The sequence below is a fragment of the Eulemur rufifrons genome, chromosome 3 (genome assembly GCF_041146395.1).
Source record: "Eulemur rufifrons isolate Redbay chromosome 3, OSU_ERuf_1, whole genome shotgun sequence".
In the NCBI taxonomy this organism is placed as follows: domain Eukaryota; kingdom Metazoa; phylum Chordata; class Mammalia; order Primates; family Lemuridae; genus Eulemur; species Eulemur rufifrons.
In genome coordinates, this window is record NC_090985.1 from 3,219,445 (window position 1) to 3,238,523 (window position 19,079).

Sequence of the window (19,079 nt, forward strand, 5' to 3'; positions counted from 1 at the left end):
GAAAGATAAAAATAATAGTTTAAGGGCAGTAAAATTAAAGTGGTTTTGTTTTCACCTTAAGAAATTTCATTTGTGTTGTAATAGTTTTGAAAGAAATAAAAATTGGGGAAATGATTTAATACCAATGAAATAACTAAAAATGAATTTTCATCCAAAGAACCTTCATCTTACATCACAATGAACATGCTGAATTTTATTATACTAACAAAGAATCTGAGAAAACTCAATGACATAATAAATATAATAATAAAAGATAGCATTTATTTAGCAATTACTACATGGCAAGGATTCTACCAAGCGCCTTACCTCAGCTCTTAACTAATATGTTATACAACTCCCTGCTAAATGATGACTATACCAAAACCACCATTAGTCAAACCATAGATTCTACATAAAACACTTTAGATACATAATTTATCATCCTCTCTACAACCCTACAAATTAGAATTAAGCCAAATACTGTGTAAGCTTCAGAAATACATCAGCCCTTTGAGGTATTAACTCCAATTTGCACACAAGAAAACTGAGGCACTGAAAGACATTTGCCCAAAGTCCCCAGCAAGTGCTAGTGCAGGCAGCCATGCGGGCACAGCTCTCCCTACCTGGCCAGGGCACCAGTTCCACTGTGCTCTCCCCGTTACCTGCAGAGAGGTACAGCCTCTTCCTCTGCAGTCCCTCCTGAATCCCAGGTCTCTGTGCTTAGACTGAACTATGACTGGTCTGCATCTTCTGCCTGCTCACAGGAAACCCAGCGGTCACCCTCCCTTAGGTTAAGCCCCTTCCATGACCTGCAAGTCCCCCCAAGTCTTACCTTCTCAGAGTGACTAGATTCTGTCCCTTCAGCGCTCAGTTAATGAATTGGCCCCCACTCTCTGTTCATCCCAAGACCCACCTCACACCCATGTACTCTCACTGCCCAAAACAACCCTCAAGGAGGACGAAGCGAGCAAACCAATAGGTTTATCAAAGTAAAACACAGCATGGAATATACCTTCTCTTCCCTGAGTCTATGGGCTTTTCATTGTCAGAGAAGTAAATTAAGTAAATCCAATAATATTTGATCCTGAAAAAATCCATGGTGGTCTTCGGACATTACACTCCTTATTTTAATGACAAACTCCAAAGAAATTTTCAATTACAGCCATTTTGGCTGACTCCCATTCCTCTAAGTCTCCTAAGGTGAAGAAATGCACATATTTCTTTAAGTACACATGTCTGGCAAATCAAAAGGGTGCCATCTGGACCACATAACTTCTGCATAAGATTTCTGAAAAGCCTCTAGAACATGTATGATTCACGCCTGCCCCGACAGAAGCCAAAGCATTCCACTGCTGTTGTGCACATTGAACCTGGTCAGGGCTACAACTGGCAGGTCCCTTCAAAAGACTATGAGGATTAATTCCCTCAGAACACAGCTCACAAATTATAATATACATACGTAATCCAAGTTATGACAGGGAAGAAAGATAAACAGAAAATGACATCACCTCCAAGAATCAATTTTGAGCACTGGGAAAAGTAGAGAACTGGCAAGAAAAAGCAAACTGGGACTCATTCAAAATGAAGAAAAGGAGAAGGCAAAAATGAAGTCAGAATTATTAAAACAAGAAGGAAAGATGATGGAAATGGAGGAAACACACCCAGGGGAGCAAGCAGCGTTTCCCTGGTGAGGAATTACAAAGAGATGCACAGCAAAATGCCAAACAACCTATAACCCCTAAACACGTCTGAGTTCCCCATCCAAGCAAACGGGAGTCTCCACCCAGGTGAACATATTGTGGTCACTCTTCCCCAGGACTATGATATTTGCACAGAGTGTTTCATGTGTGACAGCCAGATGAGGCATGAGCAGAGGTGACTTTTGGGTCCTTGCATCTCCTGAACTACAAAGGAAGAATGTGTTCCAGGGCAAGACCCTTCCCAGGTCACCAGGATAAAACAAACTTGCCAAGCAATTGGAGATCTTCTGAAAAATGCACACCTGAACTGCATATGCGGACCAAACATTTATAGTTCTGTCTAGGGCTTCAGAAACGTGCATACCAGCATACTTCAATTTCCCAGGCTTACAGTCCAGACCAGGGGTTAGCAAACTTTTTCTGTAAAGAGGCAGATAGTAATATTTCAGGCTTTGTGCTCCATGCTTGTCTCTTGTCACAACTATTCAACTCAGCCCTCGCAGTGCAAAAGCAGCCGTAGACGACATGTAAGCAAATGAACATGGCTATGACCAATAAAACTTTATTTATGGGCCGGGCGCAGTGGCTCACGCCTGTAATCCTAGCACTCTGGGAGGTCGAGGCAGGTGGATCGCTCGAGGTCAAGAGTTTGAGACCAGCCTGAGCAAGAGCAAGACCCCGTCTCTACTAAAAATAGAAAGAAATTATCTGGCCAACTAAAATATATATAGAAAAAATTAGCCGGGCATGGTGGCTCATGCCTGTAGTCCCAGCTACTCGGGAGGCTGAGGTGGAAGGATCGCTTAAGCCCAGGAGTTTGAGGTTGCTGTGAGCTAGGCTAACACTACGGCACTCACTCTAGCCAGGGCAAAAAGCTGTCTCAAAAAAAAAAAAAAAAACTTTATTTATGGACACTGAAATTTGAATTTCATCTAATTATCATATGTCACAAAATATTTTTATTCTTTTGACTTTTTTAACCATTAAAAGAAAATGTAAAAATCATTCTTAGCTTACAAACTGTACAATAAAACAGACAGTGGGCTATATTTGGCCCGCAGGCTGTAGTTTGCCAACCCCTGTTTTAGAGATTTCTATATAATACAGAGTCTAACCAGGTAAGCTCTGGCTCAAATGACTGATGAAAGCAACTGAAATTTATGCAAGGATTCAAAATCATGGGGAAGAGACTGGAGAATAGCAATAGATTTATTTCATGCAACAGTGACAAGTATTATACTGTACTTGCCTTGAAATCACACAGGCCTGTCCTTGAGTCCTATAAAGACCACTTTCCAACTGTATAATCTTGAGCAAGTTTTACTTAACCTTGCCAGCCCTCAATTCTCTCCTTTGTGGAAGGAGGATAAGAATGGTACCTTTTAGATATGAAAGACGCTCTCTCTAAAATACTCTGCATAGCACCCACCACCTCTGCAAAATAAAGCTAATTAGTATTATGATCAAAACTCACATAATGGTTGAGTGACTGCAAAACATTTTCCTGGATATGAAGATAAGATTTTTAGAAATCCTGACTTTTATTTATTTATAAAAGCCAAAGCTCAAAACAAAGTAAATGCCAGAGTTAAACACAAAACTACAATAATGATAATTTTAATTTTGGTGCAACACCACAGTTATTCAGCTACCACAAGTCTGGAAACCTCAGATTGCTGTGAGCTGTGAGCACGAGGTCATGAGGAAAGAATGCAACATTCACTCACTCAGCAAGCACTTCTGAAGACTTCTATATGCAGTGTCTGGTAGATGGGCCCAGGAAGTAACCAAAATAATTTCAACACAACACGTGACAATGTGTTTTAGACAATGACTGTCTATTCTTGGAAAAAGCACTTGGTTCCAAACACCAATTTGAATAGCAGGGATCCAGAATGGATAAAATTCAAGAATGTTGATCACTTTTTTAAAAAACATATGATTGACATATAATTTATTAAAACATGTTTTAAAATACATAACTTTTACTTATGAGATGGTAAGGCTCAGTGGGACCGCCAAAGAGGGTGTTGTATCCGCCTTATAACATTCTAGAAACTACCCATTCTTGCAGCCTGTTCTCAGAAGATTCCTAAATAGGTCACTACAAGCAAAGCACTTGCTCTGCCTCATTTCTTGTCAGGCTTTGCACAGCCGTGTGAGGCCGCCCACTCATTTCAAATCCTGCCTTCTGCCGCTCTGCCCACTCAGCGTCGTCAGATTTGTATGACTTGACAGCTCTCTGCCCTTATCCCCGTTCATGCCACAGTCCCCACAGTGTGCCAGCCAGGCTCCTTCAAAAGATTAACACAACAGCACATGGGCAAACGCTCAGTTCATTTCTATCCAATCTGCCTTCCAACAAGGCTTCCAGGAACACCTCCAGACAAAAGCCCGGATTGTCTCTGCAGAGACCCTATTTAGTTCCCGAGCAAGTACTGGCAACCCCATAGGTGAACAGGTATCATTCTCCCACTATTCAAAACCAAAACCGAGCAAAAGGTGACCCGCAAATGCGCCATTCAAGCACTCTGTGCTCATCCACGACTCTGAAGGAAAAGCTGCCGCCCATGTGGCAGTGGGTCACAGCAACTCATCACACACGTTTCTTTGGCCTACACAGCTTTTTTTTAATTTAAATTAATCACCAATATTTCAAAACTCATAAATTGCATATAAAATCTGGATTTTGAACATTCTCCACTCCCAAAAAATCAAGAGGCTCTAGGCAAACAATAGCTGAAGGTAAACAGGCCATCCAAGCCCCAAGTCACCATCATCCCCACTTGCCAACAGTGCATTCGCTATGAGCAGATAATTGCTGAGCACCTACTATGTGCCAGGCAGTGTTTGAAGGGCTTGGGGCACCATAAGGGATGAACAGGACAGAAAACTACCAGACAGCACTATCTGCTAAGAAGGGAATTAAAACTGGTAGCACAGAGGACTTTTGCTTTGGGAAGATGACGTAGCTGTACTTTTCCCTACTCCTCCCACTAACCACAACTAAAAACCCTAGGCATTGGACATAACCCAAACACAAGAAGACTCTAGAAGGTGGAAAGAAGCAAGCCACCAGCTAGGGACCTTGGAACCCAAGGAACAGCACGGTGGTGAGTTCTCCGAGTTTTCTTTTCCCTCATATATCTAAGACTTGAAGTTGAAGGACAACATGGAAACGCCCATGGACACAGAACTGAAGCCCCAACACCTCTCCCTGGACAGAGAACCAAGCAGAGGACAGCCTAGCAAGACAAAAGACCTTTAGACAATACCTGCTCTACTCCAGCCAAACACCACAGAAAAAAAACACTGGCCCACCCCCATTCACACCAGCAAAAGGTGAGTGGGAGCCTAGACTTCTCCCCTTGCCAGGCTGAAATGAGGTGACCCAACAGTCCCTGCCCCTCCTCACCCCAGCGTAGGGTCAGAGAAGGTCAGGTAGGGAGCAGGGATGTTCATCCCCACAAGGCAGTGACAACCCCCACCCGCCCCCACCTTTGGTGTCGGTGGATGGCATACACAGCCTGAACCTCCACCTCCGTCAGCGGTAATGGGGTGCCCTTCCTCCTCCTCACTGTGGTGGCGTCAGAGGAGGCCTAGGGAGGGGCAGGACTTCCATCACTGCCTGGCGGTAACGAGGCTGCCCCCCCTCCCATGGCGTTAGTTGAGGCCACGTGGGGAGCAGTAACAAGACACTCCAACCTCTCCCAACCGGAGAGGTAACAGTGGAGGCCCAGTGGCCGGAACTCCCCCTCCCCCTCGGCAATAAGGGGGAGCCCCCACCGCGAGTGTCAGCGGAGTCTGAGAGGGGAACCTGGATGTCCACCCCCACCTGGAAATAATAAGGCATTGCCACCCCCACTTCCCCCACCAGAGCGATGTTAAAGAAAACCAACAAAAACAGGCAATTTAAGAACTAGAGTCTCATAAAATAACAGCCCAAAGTGCCCATATTTCAATCCAAAACATCACTTACCATTCCAAGGACCAGGAGGACTCCACGCTGAATGAGAAAAGGCAATCAACAGATGCCAACGCCAAGATGACAGAGACATTAACATGATCTGACAAAGATTTCAAGGGAGCCAACAAGCAATTGTGAACATGCTTGAAACAAGTGAAAATTAGAAAGTCTCCACAAAGAAACAGAAGATAAAAAGAAGAGCCAAATAAGAATGTTAGAATTGAAAAATAACTGGAATTTTAAAAACAGCTTGTAGCCCACCCAGAGAATGCAGGAGAAAAAGAAAAGCATGTGAACTGGGAGACAGAACCACGGAAAGTATCCAATCTGAAAACAAACGAAATAAACAGGGAAAAAAGAAAATGAAACAGAGAACCTCAGAGTCATGTGGGACTACAACAAAAGATCCAACATTCACGTCATCAGACTCCCAAAAAGAGAGGCAAAAGAGAGCAGGGTTGATAAAGCACTTGAAGAAACACTGGGCCGGGCGCGGTGGCTCACGCCTGTAATCCTAGCACTCTGGGAGGCTGAGGCGGGTGGATCGCTCGAGGTCAGGAGTTCGAGACCAGCCTGAGCAAGAGTGAGACCCCGTCTCTACTAAAAATAGAAAGAAATTATATGGACAACTAAATCATATATATACAAAAAAAAATTAGCCGGGCATGGTGGCGCATGCCTGTAGTCCCAGCTACTCGGGAGGCTGAGGCAGTAGGATCGCTTAAGCCCAGGAGTTTGAGGTTGCTGTGAGCTAGACTGACGCCACGGCACTCTAGCCCAGGCAACAGAGTGAGACTCTGTCTCAAAAAAAAAAAAAAAAAAGAAACACTGGAGGAAAACTTTCAAAATGTGGCAAAAGCCATAAGCATACAGATTCAAGAAACTATGTAAATCTCAAACATGATAAGCAAAAGAAATCCACACCAAGATACAACATAATCAAACTTCTAGAAACCAAAGACAAAGAAAAAAATATCGAAAGCAGTGAGAGACAAATGACACCTAACCTATAGAGAAAAAACAATTTGAATTCTAGATTTCTCATCGAAAAGCACTGTTAAATGAAAAACTTTAGACAAATTAAATGTAGCAGAGTTTATCTGAGCAAAGAATAATTCATAACTCAGGCAGCACTTAGAACCAGAAGAGGTTCAGAGAGCTCTGCCCAGAAGTTTGAGCAGTGAGCTTGTATAGGCCAGACATGAAGTGAAGTAGAAAGATCACCTGCTTGGCTGCAACGAGGTGTCTGCCTCACGTGAGCAGGTGCAACGAGCTGTCGGCCTCACGTGGGCAGGTGCAACCAGGTGTCTGCCTCACGTGGGCAGGTGCAACAAGGTGTCTGCCTCACGTGAGCAAGGTGCAACCAGGTGTCTGCCTCACGTGAGCAGGGTGGAACGAGGCGTCTGCCTCACGTGAGCAGGTGCAACGAGGCGTCTGCCTCACGTGAGCAGGGTGCAACCAGGTGTCTGCCTTATGTGAGCAGGGTGCAACCAGGTGTCTGCCTTATGTGAGCATGGTGGAATGAGGTACCTGCCTTATTTGGGCACGGTCTGCTCACTTGGCTGCATGTGACTGACTGACACCCAGCTTCTTGTTTTTGCTCAAATTAGGCCATTTATCATATTCCTAAGGTAGGTTTCAGTTTGTTTACATACCGCTAGGTTGCAGTACATGATGTAGAAACTCAAATACTGAGACAGCTTCTAGCTAATGGCCTCTTGCTTATTTAATTTAACATGATGGAGGCCAGAAGAAAGTTGCACAAAATTTTTCAAGTGCTGAAAGAAAAGAACTATAACCCACAATCCTAGATCCAGAATAAATATCCTTCAAGAATGACGGAGATATCAAGATATTCTCAGATGAAGGAAAACTAAAAGAATGTGTCAGCAGCAGACCTATCCTAAAAGAATAGCTACAGAAGGTTCTCTAAACAGAAAGGAAACATAAAAAAAAAAAAAGGAACCTTGGAAAATCAGAAAGAAGGGAAGAACACATTCAGCAAAAATAGGTAAACAGAATAGACTCCTTCTCTTAAGTATTCTAAATTATGTTTGATGGTTAAAGCACAAATTTTAACACTGTCTGATGTGTTTCCAAATGTATATAGAGGAAATACCTAATGCACTTATATTATATATGGGGAAGGGCAGTGGGAGATAAAGGAAGGTAAGTTTTCTACCCTTCACTTGAACTGGTAAGATGCCGGCATCGGTAGGTTTTATATATATGTGTAATGTAATACCTAGAACCTTCATTACAAATGCTGTACAAAGAGATACACTCAAAAACACTACATAAAAATCAAGATAGAATACAAAAAAAATTCACCTAACACACAGGTAGGCAGGGGAAAAAAGAAAAGAAACAAAGAACAGAGCCAACAAACAAAACAAAACAAAAAAAACCAAACAAAACAAAAAATAAAATGACAACCTCCAGCCCTAATATATTAATATAAATAGTTACATTAAATGTAAATGGTCTAAATATACCAATCAGAAGACAGACTGGCAGAGTGGATTAAAAAGCATGACCTAGCCATACACTGTCTATAAGAAACACAACTTCAAATACAGCAATATAGGAAGGTTGAAAGTAAAAGGATGAAAAAATATAAATCATGCAAACTTTAATCAAAAGAAAGCAGGATTGGCTATATTAACATCCAACAAAGTAGACTTCAGAAGACAGAAAATTACCAGAGACAGAGGGAAACATTATATGATGACAAGAGTAAATGCATCAAGTAGACATATCAATCCCAAACAGCAGAATTGCGAGTTATGCAAAGCAAAACTGATAGCAGTAAAAGAAGAAACAGACAGATCCACCATTATGTTGAAGACTTCTCTCAACAATTAGCAGGACTAGACAGAAAATCAGTGAGGATACAGAGGAACTCAAAAACACTATCAACCAACAGAAGCTAATGAACATTGAGATGATTTATTTAGAACACTCCATCCAACAACAGAGATACACATTTTTTGAAGCACCCACAGAACATATACCAAGATGACCATATCCTGGGCCATAAAATAAACATCTTAAAAACTTAAAAGAATTGAGTATATTCGATAATGACAATGAAATCAAACTGGAAATCAGTAATAGAAAAAATTGCAAACACTTGAAAACTAAAAAATACACTTCTAAATAACACATAGATCAAAGAGAAAGTCTCAAGGGAAGTAAAAAATATAACACATTGAATAAAAAATAAAATATAACATACCAAAATTAGTAAGACCCAACTGGAACAATGCTGAGAGGGAAATATGTAGCACTAACTTTGTACATTGGAAAAGAGAAAAGGTCTCAAACCAATAATCTGATTTCCCTGAAGAACCTAGGGGAAAAAAATAAAATAAACGCAAGCAAGCAGAAGAACAGAGATAACAAAGGGTAAAAATCATTGAAATTAAAAACAGCAAAACAATGGAGAAAATAAAACAAAGAGCTGGTTGTTTGAAAAGATCAATAAAACTGATAAACCTCTAGCAAGATTGGCAAAGACAACGGAAGAAGGCACAAATTACCAATATCAGGAATGAAAGATGGGATATTACTACATACCATGCAGACATCAAAAAGATAATAAGGGAAAAATAACACTCCACACATAAATTCGGTCACTTAATTGAAATGAACCAATTGCTTGAACAACAAACACTAATAAAACTCAGTCAATATGAAAGAGATAATTTGAATAATGCTATCACCATTAAGGACATAAAATGTGTAATTTCAGGCTGGGCACGGTGGCTCATGCCTGTAATCTCAGCAGTTTGGGAGGTCAAGGCAGGAGGATCACTTGAGGATAGGAGTTTGAAACAAGCCTGGGCAACATAGCAAGACCCTGTCTCTTAAAAAAAAAAAAAAGAAAGAAAGAAAAGAAATTAGCCAGGCATGTTGTTGTGTGCCTGTAGTCCCAGCTACTCAGGAGGCTGAGGCAGGACGATCGCTTGAGTCCAGTAGTTTGAGGTTACAGTGAGCTATGATGACACCACTGCACTCTAGCCTGGGTGACAGAGCAAGACCTTGTCTCAAAAAAAAAAAAATCGGTTTTACACATCTTAAGTTTGAGATCTTTTTAAATTTCCAAGGAGAGAGGTGATACACGCATTAAGATTTATGAGTGTGTATCCAGGAGGAGCATCTAAGCTAGAAATATAATTTAGAGAGTAATCAAGGTATAGATTGTATGTCAATCTGTGCAGCTGGGTAAGACGACTGGAGAGAGTGCAAGGTTTTGGACAAGATCTTTCTGCAAAAGCACCACGGGTCAATCAGCCTGTTGTCGGGTTTTGAGTGTCCCTCAGTGCCAGGAGGGACCTGTTCCAGTTAGTTCCAGTCTTGTCCCACACTGGGGGAAGGTAATCACCAGCTGGAAGTCAGTATCAAGACCCTTTTATAGTCACATTTGAGCAAAAAGAACGCCAGAAGGAGAAGCTCTCGGGCTTGGTCTACCTGGATTTCACTACTGAGTTGGATTTTCGTCTATTTCGTAGGCATTGGCTGTCATTTCAAGATGCTGGGCCACACCATTCTGTCAGGAGTTGCATTTCTGCAGAGATTTGACAGACAACAGGTACACATTTTTAAAGAGGAAAACACAAAGTAAAACCAACAGGAATATGACAAATCTAGTTTGTACAATGGTTCTGAACTAAGAGCCAAGCCCAGGGGCAGTGAACTAAGAACTAAACCAATCACAAGACCCTGGGGGAGTCGGGTGAGACCTGCTGCAGCCAGTGAGTCGCCCTCCGTGGCTGGGTTGAGATAACACAGTGCCAACTCTGTGAAAGGGACCACTAGCACCATCTGAACAAAAAGTTGTGTTAGGGGTACGGCCAAAGTTACCCATCAGGTGGACTAAAGGATTTCTTAAGGTCAGGTTCCGTCAAGTGAGCCACAGCAGTTACTGATTGTGAAATTTTAATTACAGCATTAACCTGTCAAATGAAAAAGGTAAGCATTAGGAGGGGGTAAGAGTCTCATTAAGATATGGAGTATCCTTCTCGTGGTCTTGGGAAAAGCTGTCTGGAACACGAAGTCAGCAATTTTGCAGTTTGAATGCCCCTGGCTACAGCATCTGGTGGTTTAGTGAACTTCCTGTGTGGCCTACATATCAGGCACAAGGCTTGTCCCTTGAAATTTATATCAGGTTGTTCAGTTCTAGCTTACAGGGCTTCAGGAAAGGGCAGTTTCCACTTTTACTCATTACATCGTAGAAAATTGGATTGAAGAAACCCAGAAGAATTTAGCATTCAGCCTGTTCTGCAGATAGATAATAAAACTTGAAAACAATGCACAGGGCTACAGTCTAATGACAGGTGCACTACAGTCATCCTGACTTTTACCAAAGATAATCAGAATAAGACTGATTTGTTTGTAAAATACATTTAATTTTATCAGATTAGGCCTGAGTGTTTACATAGGTGTAACTCAGATTAGGATTTTTTTTTTAACTTTTGAAGCTAGAAAGCCAAATCAAGGCAAGCTTCAGAATTTATCAGCAGTAACTATAAACAATTTTAAATATGATATTTCATCAAACGTTGGTAATATAACCGTTTTTATTGCATCCTGTTTTAAAGAAAATAAATTTTTATTGAACTTATGTATTTAATAATTAACTATATTGTCATAAAGTGAAAAATATTCATGAATAGTTTTAATTTTGGATGGATCAGATAGAAAAAGCAAATATTTTAATACTGTTCACAAGAGTATATGTTACCAAATTTCTGTAAAATATATGTATCTAAAAAGAAAAGCTTCCTTAAATCTGGACAATAAAACATTAAAGAACCAGCAATATTTTAAATAAAAGTCATAAAAATCATAATCTATTATCAGTTTAGTCCCATGTAATTAATTCTTTCTCTGTTTTATCTTTGTTGGCAGTCTCATGAATACATCAGTTTTTGTATTAGAGTTTTGGAAATTTTTACTTAGTCCATTGATTTTTAAGTTATCAGAAACATGTTTTCAAGAGTACTTGTTAGAGTCTTTTCCATGAATATGACTGCAGATGCCTTCAGGGGCGAATCAAAACTGTAGGTGATGAAAATTTAGAATAGCCACGGTTAAAAATCTGATGCTAATTCATTACAACAAACAATTAACAAGGAAATTTAGTTACTTCTGTTATATACAATATTTTAACATAACAACCAGAATCATGACTGATAGCATCACACCAGGATCATCAGATCTTTATAAGTTTTACAAAATTTTTAGAACATTCATATCAACACATCCACATAAATGTAATTTTAAGATTTAGCATCACTTATTAAAGATGACTGTTTTCCCAAATAATCGAAAACCTAATAAAGACAGCACAAAGCATAAGAAACTCTTTTAATGAAACACAAAATCTCTGTTTCCAGGCCAATTACTTAAAAGACAAACCTCCCGTAGTATGACTACTTCTCCTTATGGGAAGCCCATTTAGGTAACCTGGAAGTTGAATCTGATGAAAAGGTACCTGAATTCAATTAGACACTGGAAGAGGCATATCCAAGGTTATGAATGTATACCATATTACAGAAGAATAATTTAACAAGTAAACCAGTACCTTGAGCAGAGAAATGTATGACTTTTAGAAAAAGTAAAAGGATGTGAAATTGCCTGGTTACATAGAACAATTTAGATACATCAAGAAAAGCGAAAGCCAGGTGCAGTAGCATGCAGCTGTAGTCCCAGCTACTTGGGAGGCTGAGCTGGGAGGATCATTTGCACCCAGGCTGTAGTGCCTGTGACTAGCTGCTGCACTCCAGCCTGCGCAATGTAAGACCCGTTCTCTTAAAAAAAAAAAAAAAAAAGAAAAAAGAAAGAAAAGAAAAGCCAAGAGTACAGAATCAAGTTATACTGGAGGAACCATTGTTCTTCTAAGACTTTAAGACAAATATTCTCAGTGTCAGACCACAATAGCACAATCAGAACTGGGAAAATAAAAGATACAGGAACTGATGGAAAAGTTGAGGGAGAGAGTCACCACTTTAGTTAAGCAAAAAGATGTACCTGTTCCAGTGGAGAAGGAAGAGGAGCAGAAGGCAATGATACATAACCTGCAACCCAGAGGTGGAGAGATGTAGCAAAAAACCAAACCCTTGAGATGTGAATCTGAAAAGCTTTAGGAGGAAAGATCTACCTCAAGAAATGAAATTATCATTTTAAATGAAGAAGACAGACCTTTCAACTTGAAATTAATATAGAAACTGTAAAACAGGAAAAGCTGCAGTTTAGAAGACAATTGAAAATTTAATGAAACAGATTTCAGAATTAAACTCAAAACCTTCTGCAATGTTTTTACTAAGAGTACACTGACATTCAAAGAAAACCTTGTTGCTCTGGTCTTATGTCAGTACTCCCCTGACACCAATGCTAAATTCTTTGGAAAACTTATAAACAATTCCCTTCCAATCCCAGCCAACACAATCACACACAAAACTCCCTTTACAACTGCAGTCCCCAAGCCCAGGAGCATGCACCAGTAAGGTCCGGTCCATGGCCTTTCAGAACCAGGCTGCACAGCAGGAGGTGAGCAGCAGGTGAGCCCACGAAGCTCCATCTGTATTTACAGCTGCTCCCCATCACTCGCATCACTGCCTGATCTCCGCCTCCTGTCAGATCAGCAGCGGCATTAGATTCTCATAGGAGCGAACCCTGCTGTAAGCTGCACATGCAGGCATCTAGGTTGCGGCTCCTTGTGAGAATCTAATGCCTGATGATCTGAGGTGGAGCTGAGGCGGTGATGCTAGCGCTGGGGAGTGGCTGCAAATACAGATTATCATTAGCAGGGAGGTTTGACTGTACCTTAAATGTTATGTGTTTGAATCATCCCCCTGCCACCCTACCCCCTGGTCTGTGGAAAAACTGTCTTCCAGGAAACTGGTCCCTGGTGCCAAAAAGGTTGGGGACTACTGCACCACAAGACTCATCTTTCATAAATCCTCCACAACTCACTTAGACTTTCCATTATTTTCTTAAACCTTTGTCTTTGTCCCACAATGGAAACGGTCCAGGAGAGAAGAAATCTAGTACAGAAGAGAGATACAACAACAGGAGCAAAGTCCCTGAGAAGATGCGGGGGATGGGGTTGGGGGCACAGTGCAGTGACTAGCCAGGTGCGCTTTGTCCACAGTTAGTTACACTACAGAAGCAGAGAAGCACCTACACATGAGCTGACGGGGCCCCTCTGGACTTTTGATTTGTGGCCCATAAGGAAGAAAGAACATGGACATGGATGACGAGATATGACTCAGACATTAGATTCACTAGGGCAGACCCAAGTCATCCAGCCTGAGAAAGCAGCAGCCTCTACCACTGATGGATGGTTTAAGCAGCCTTAACACTTGACAGCATCAGTGTTTGAGAAAGATTTACTCAGTGCCAGGGGAAAGGCACCGTCATCCAAAGGATTAGAAAGAAAGTCAGAAGGAATATCACTGGGCTCAGGAGGGTCACTGGTTGCCGGTGCCGTGTGCGGTAAAAACATGTGGAGATGGGAATTGCAAAGGAAGAGCCCATGGCAAAGGCATTTCAAAGAAGAACTGGAATATTTAGAGTTGGAACAATGCTCCCTGATCTCATCCCTAGTACTTCCCCCAGACCCTCCCTGCCAACTCTTTTCCTGAGTTTCTATTGAAAAGCAAAATCTAACTATCCACATTTTGCTGATGTAGAATCTCTAGAATATGTTCACCTATTATTTAGCCAAATAAAGTAGTGTGTCAGTTCTGTTTACTGACAGTTTTATTTTCCAGACAAAGCATGCCAATAATAGCTTCCCCAAATACACAAGACACCCCCATACATACTTAACTTTGGGAAATACAATTGACATTCAATTTGTTAATAAAGCTAAAAAATTAAACTGAATCAACAGGGGAAAAAAAAATCCCTGCTTTCAAATGCATTTTTAAATCAAATTCCAAGTGATAGATACCCTGAGTTTAATCTACTTTATAGAACAAAAAGTCATCAGTGGTAAGAAATGTTTGGATTATATTGTACCCTCCAGATATTTTTAAAAAATCAAAATCAATTCGAACATCTGCCCTAGCACCCTGACTCTAAACACACACACACACACACACACACACACGCACACTCACACACACACATACACATATAGATTTATGGGTTAATTTATCAAGCAATCTATGTGGAAAGGAGCAGGACTGTTTTAGCTTTAACTTATTTTCTGATGCCTCCCCAGAGAATCTCATAATTTTCAAAGAATATGCTTCTCTGAAGCATTTACCCATAAATGGCCAGCCTGTAATCAGTGATTACACAAATTATGTCCAGGCTCCTTCTGCCTACTTATTTTCCTGGTTAATGCATTAATAAAGAAAGGGAGGAAAGTGAGTAAACAGCTGTGTTAGAGGCTCTCCTTCCCTAGTGTGTTGCTGGGTCACATGACAGAGGTTAAAGGGCACTGCTTACATAAGGGCAAAAAGAAGTAAATTTAACATGGAACCCACAGGGTATCACCACTAGATGGTGAGCCTCAGAGAGGGAAGCAGAAAAAGGGGACAGATGAAAATGGTCCCCAGACTTTTACGGGATATAGAACAAGGCCCCTGGAGGGCAGGGCAGTCCAGAAACGGAAAGAATGTGGTGGCCGTTAGTACAGTTCCCAGGCCAGAACACACACAGGTATGGCCTGAGCCTCCCGCACCAACAACAAACGCTGTCAACAAAAATTACTGTGAAATAAGCATAATGAACACCAATCAGTGAGCGGTAACACTGATGTAATCTTTGTAAGCTACATTTTTATTGGTCAGGCACCGCATTTAACAGGAAACCACAATGCCATCTCTAAGCTATTTGTATTTATTTCTAATAGCTCAAGCTGTAGCCCTACCAGAAGAGTAAACAGCTCTATTATAATAAAACATCTTGGCAAGAGAAAAATAGTATTTAATTGCAAACAGAGGAAACATGTCCTAGTCCTAAATGCTAAAGCAAAGAATTATATTTTGTCATTAGTTCAACTTATACTCTTTTCATTTATGTCTTCCTCCTTCCTGTTGGTCTCCATGTGCTGCCAAAATCATACATAATCCCTGGGGTTTAGAGTTCTTCATTCTCTGTAAGGTAAGTATGAGAATTTTTTTCTCAAATATAGGTAAAGTATCAGGAAAAAAGGAATAGTTAACTAGGTTATATGTAATTTTACCTTTCCTGTCACTGAGAAACATAATCTCAGTTTGCCATGGTCCTGGTTCCCTTATCTGTAAAAGATCCACTTCATCATCTTTGTCTTTCTCTGAAATGCTTTAAGTGAATTACTTAAGAATTTCAGAACTGGGATGTATATATGTGTATGTAGACACACACATACAGGATATGTACTTTGTTGAGACATAGTTCACATAAGATACAATTCACCCATCAGAGTGTACAATCCAATGGCATTTAGTATATTCACAGAGTTGTGCAATCATCACCATGATCAATTTTATTTAAATCCTCTAATTCATCATACAGAGAGAAAACCAAAGTCCAGCTGGGTTAAGTCATGTTCTCTAGGTCACAGAGCTGGTCACTGGCCGAGCCAGGCCTGGAGCCCTGGGAATTATTTAGCCACTGACATCATCTCGGGCTCCCATTCTCCTGCCCTTGGGAAAATTCTATATGAATTAAAACTCACTGTTAAAATGATTTCTGAGAAGAACATCTGGCATTTTTTATTATTGTGCTCCCTCTTATTGTATTAAACTGGGTCTAATTTCTCCACCAAATCGGTTGTATTGCAAGATTTCTTAGAAGGACTTCTAGAACAGATTAAAAATGTTATCTATTGGGCACTTTAACCACAAAGTGTGGCCAGGGAGCCCAGAGAGAATCTGTGATGTCTTTCCTTTCACAGATAAAGTCACAAATGATTTTAGCTCATGAAAATAAAAGGCTAAATTAGACCCTTTGCTCATTTCATTTTTAATGGACTGATTATGGATAGTTAAACCAAACTACCCATCATTAGAAAAATATTTCTCCAATGCCAATAACTTGGGAGGATTTCAACCATTCACTCTGGTTAGTGGTCAGAAACCAACTTCAATCATCCAAGGGCTTATGTCTTGGTGATCTCTGAGATTTGCTCCTGTGAAGTCTGTATCCAATAAAAAAAATCTGTTTCAGAAGAGAAGGTTTGTTCCCAGCCAATGCTAGAGAAGCCAGTGCAACAAGCACAGCCAGCGATTTCTCTGGCGCTGCCCTGCCCACAGCAGCACTCAACCTCCTGGCTGTCCCAGAGAGCTGAGAGCACTCCTCAGTACTCAGCCCACAGAAGCACTTGTTGATTGCTCCTGCACTTACATCCTCTTTCCATGATAATCTCTCTCCTGTATTCTACTAGTTCTTTCTTTCCTCTGTTGCTCCACACCAAAATTTCATTTATTCAATAAATATGCATTGTGTGGTCACTGCTCAAGTACTGAGCTAAACATTGTCCCTAAATGTGAGTGCTCCCTAGAGTCTGTCTTTAGCCCACTGTGCATTTCTCATTTCTGTCTTACATTTTAAAATCTCCATTTAGTCTGGAAATGCCCCCAAATCAGCAGCTCCACAGTCTTGGTCTCACCCCTTGAGCCCCAGGTTAGGATATGCACCTGGCCCCAGGCCAGTGACACCAATATCCCAAAGACCCCTCAAAGTGCTGCGGGGACAGCCCTAGATCCACCATCTCCATCATCACCCACCGACCCCTCCTCCAGGGCTCCTGGTGGCCCTGAATAGCACCACTATCCACCCAGTGCCCCCAGCCAGAAACAGCATCGCCCACTTTCCTCATGGAAGGGGTGTGAGTGAGGGGACAGCAGTGCCTTTCAGCCTGGGACTGAGGTTACAAGAAGAGAATCTTCTAATTCCTGCTGCTTTTCACAGGTCAATTTTGGGGAGAAGCAGGATGAAACTTCATCACAAATGTGGAATCTGAATGAAATCTGTCCACCCTGGTTCTAACAAAATTGGCGCTGGGGAAGCAGGGGGTGCAACATAAGCATCGGTGCTGGTGGGAATAGGTTTCACAGCGTGAGCTCTGCCAGAGCTGGAAGAGACTGCAATGTTGGAAAACAATTTTGCTCGTCATCAACACACACACACACACACATCCACTGCTTGTCTCCTTGTCTGTGTTCCTGTTTCTTCTGTTCGTAACGTCCTTCCCCCTTTCCTCCCGCACCCCCAACCACAATCTCCCCTCATACTTAATTCTCATATGACATGTCTCCTCCTCCGGGAAGCTCTCCCTAACGCCCCCACTGTGTTATCCGACATCCTCCGTGCGCGGAGGTGTGTCTGGCACCGTTTGTTTACGCGTCTGGCTCCCTGTCTCCCCATCAGGCTGTCGGAAGCCTGGAGCCAGCCCCGGGCACACACGGGGAGGGAGGGCCGCGGCGGAGAGCCCCAGCCGGGGGCCAGACGCAGTCTGGCCAAGTCCGTGCCGAGGCGCGCGGGCAGCGCGGCGGGGCCCAGGCAGGCGCCAAGTCCACGGACTGCATCCCCGGAGGCGGCAGGATGTGCCTCCCACGAGGTGGTGCCTCCCACGAGGTGCCCCCAACCAAAAGACTGGGGACTCGAGGGAGGCCCTGTGGCCTCACACTCCCCAGGGTGCCCTCCCAGCGCCCGTCCGGGGCAGGCCTCCAGGCCTCCGCACGCCCACTCTCTCCCCGTGGCCCGCCACCCCTGCGCTGTGCTCAGACCCGTCAGATTTGCTGCGGCCCACGGTAGATCCGAGGCCGGGGCCAGGGAGGAGGAGGCGCCAAGCAGCCGAAGAGAGACCGGGCAGCCCCTCACCCCGCCTCGCGCTCTCCTCGGCGGGAAGAAATGGAGCCCCGAGCAAGGCCCCTCGGGGAGCCGGAATCCCAAAGGCCCGGGCGCCTGGGGGGCCGCAGCTCCCTGGCCCCCTCCCGCCCCCCGCGCCTCCCTACCTGGCTGGCTTTGTGGAACTGCTTCTTCAGCCCGGCCACCGACATCGCGGCCGCCACCAGCCCGGCCGGGTGGTCTCGGGGCTCTGCCGGCCACGCAGCCGCGACGCGCTGAGGAGCGGGCGCCGGGCCGGTCCCCGCGGCTGGGCTCCGCCGGGCCCGCCTCCCACGGCCACGGCCACGGCCACAGCCGCTGTCACACTCGCACACACGCGCGCACGCAGATGGCAACACTGCGCTCCACAGCCCCTGCGCAGCCCATTGGCCGAGCCGCGGCGGTATGCAAATGAGGCCGCTGGGGCCGCCCACGCCTCATTGTTGCGTGGGGACCTGGAGGATCTGAGCCCCGAGGACGACCCGCCTGGGAGCCGGACCCGGGACGGGGGTGTCCTGGGTGCCTGGGGAGCGGAGCCACACAGTGCTGCTTGCTGGCGCAGGACGGCATGGGTCTGCTTTTGAGACTGTCAGGGGTACGGG

The 19,079-nt window shown here is 43.2% G+C and overlaps 1 protein-coding gene across 4 annotated transcripts in view; it reads right to left on the reverse strand.

Annotated features, from left to right (window-relative positions):
- The window catches only part of SH3GL3 (SH3 domain containing GRB2 like 3, endophilin A3), a 125,607-nt gene extending 106,770 nt beyond the window's left edge, over nucleotides 1–18,837 (reverse strand). For all 4 annotated transcript variants that reach the window (XM_069465646.1, XM_069465648.1, XM_069465644.1 and 1 more), the window contains exon 1: nucleotides 18,606–18,837. Coding sequence is in view for 2 of the 4 variants with exons in the window: in XM_069465644.1 (XP_069321745.1) it covers nucleotides 18,606–18,650 (45 nt within the window). In the remaining 2 variants the exon portion in view is untranslated. The remainder of the gene's footprint in view (nucleotides 1–18,605) is intronic.
- Between the last annotated feature and the right edge of the window lie 242 nt (nucleotides 18,838–19,079).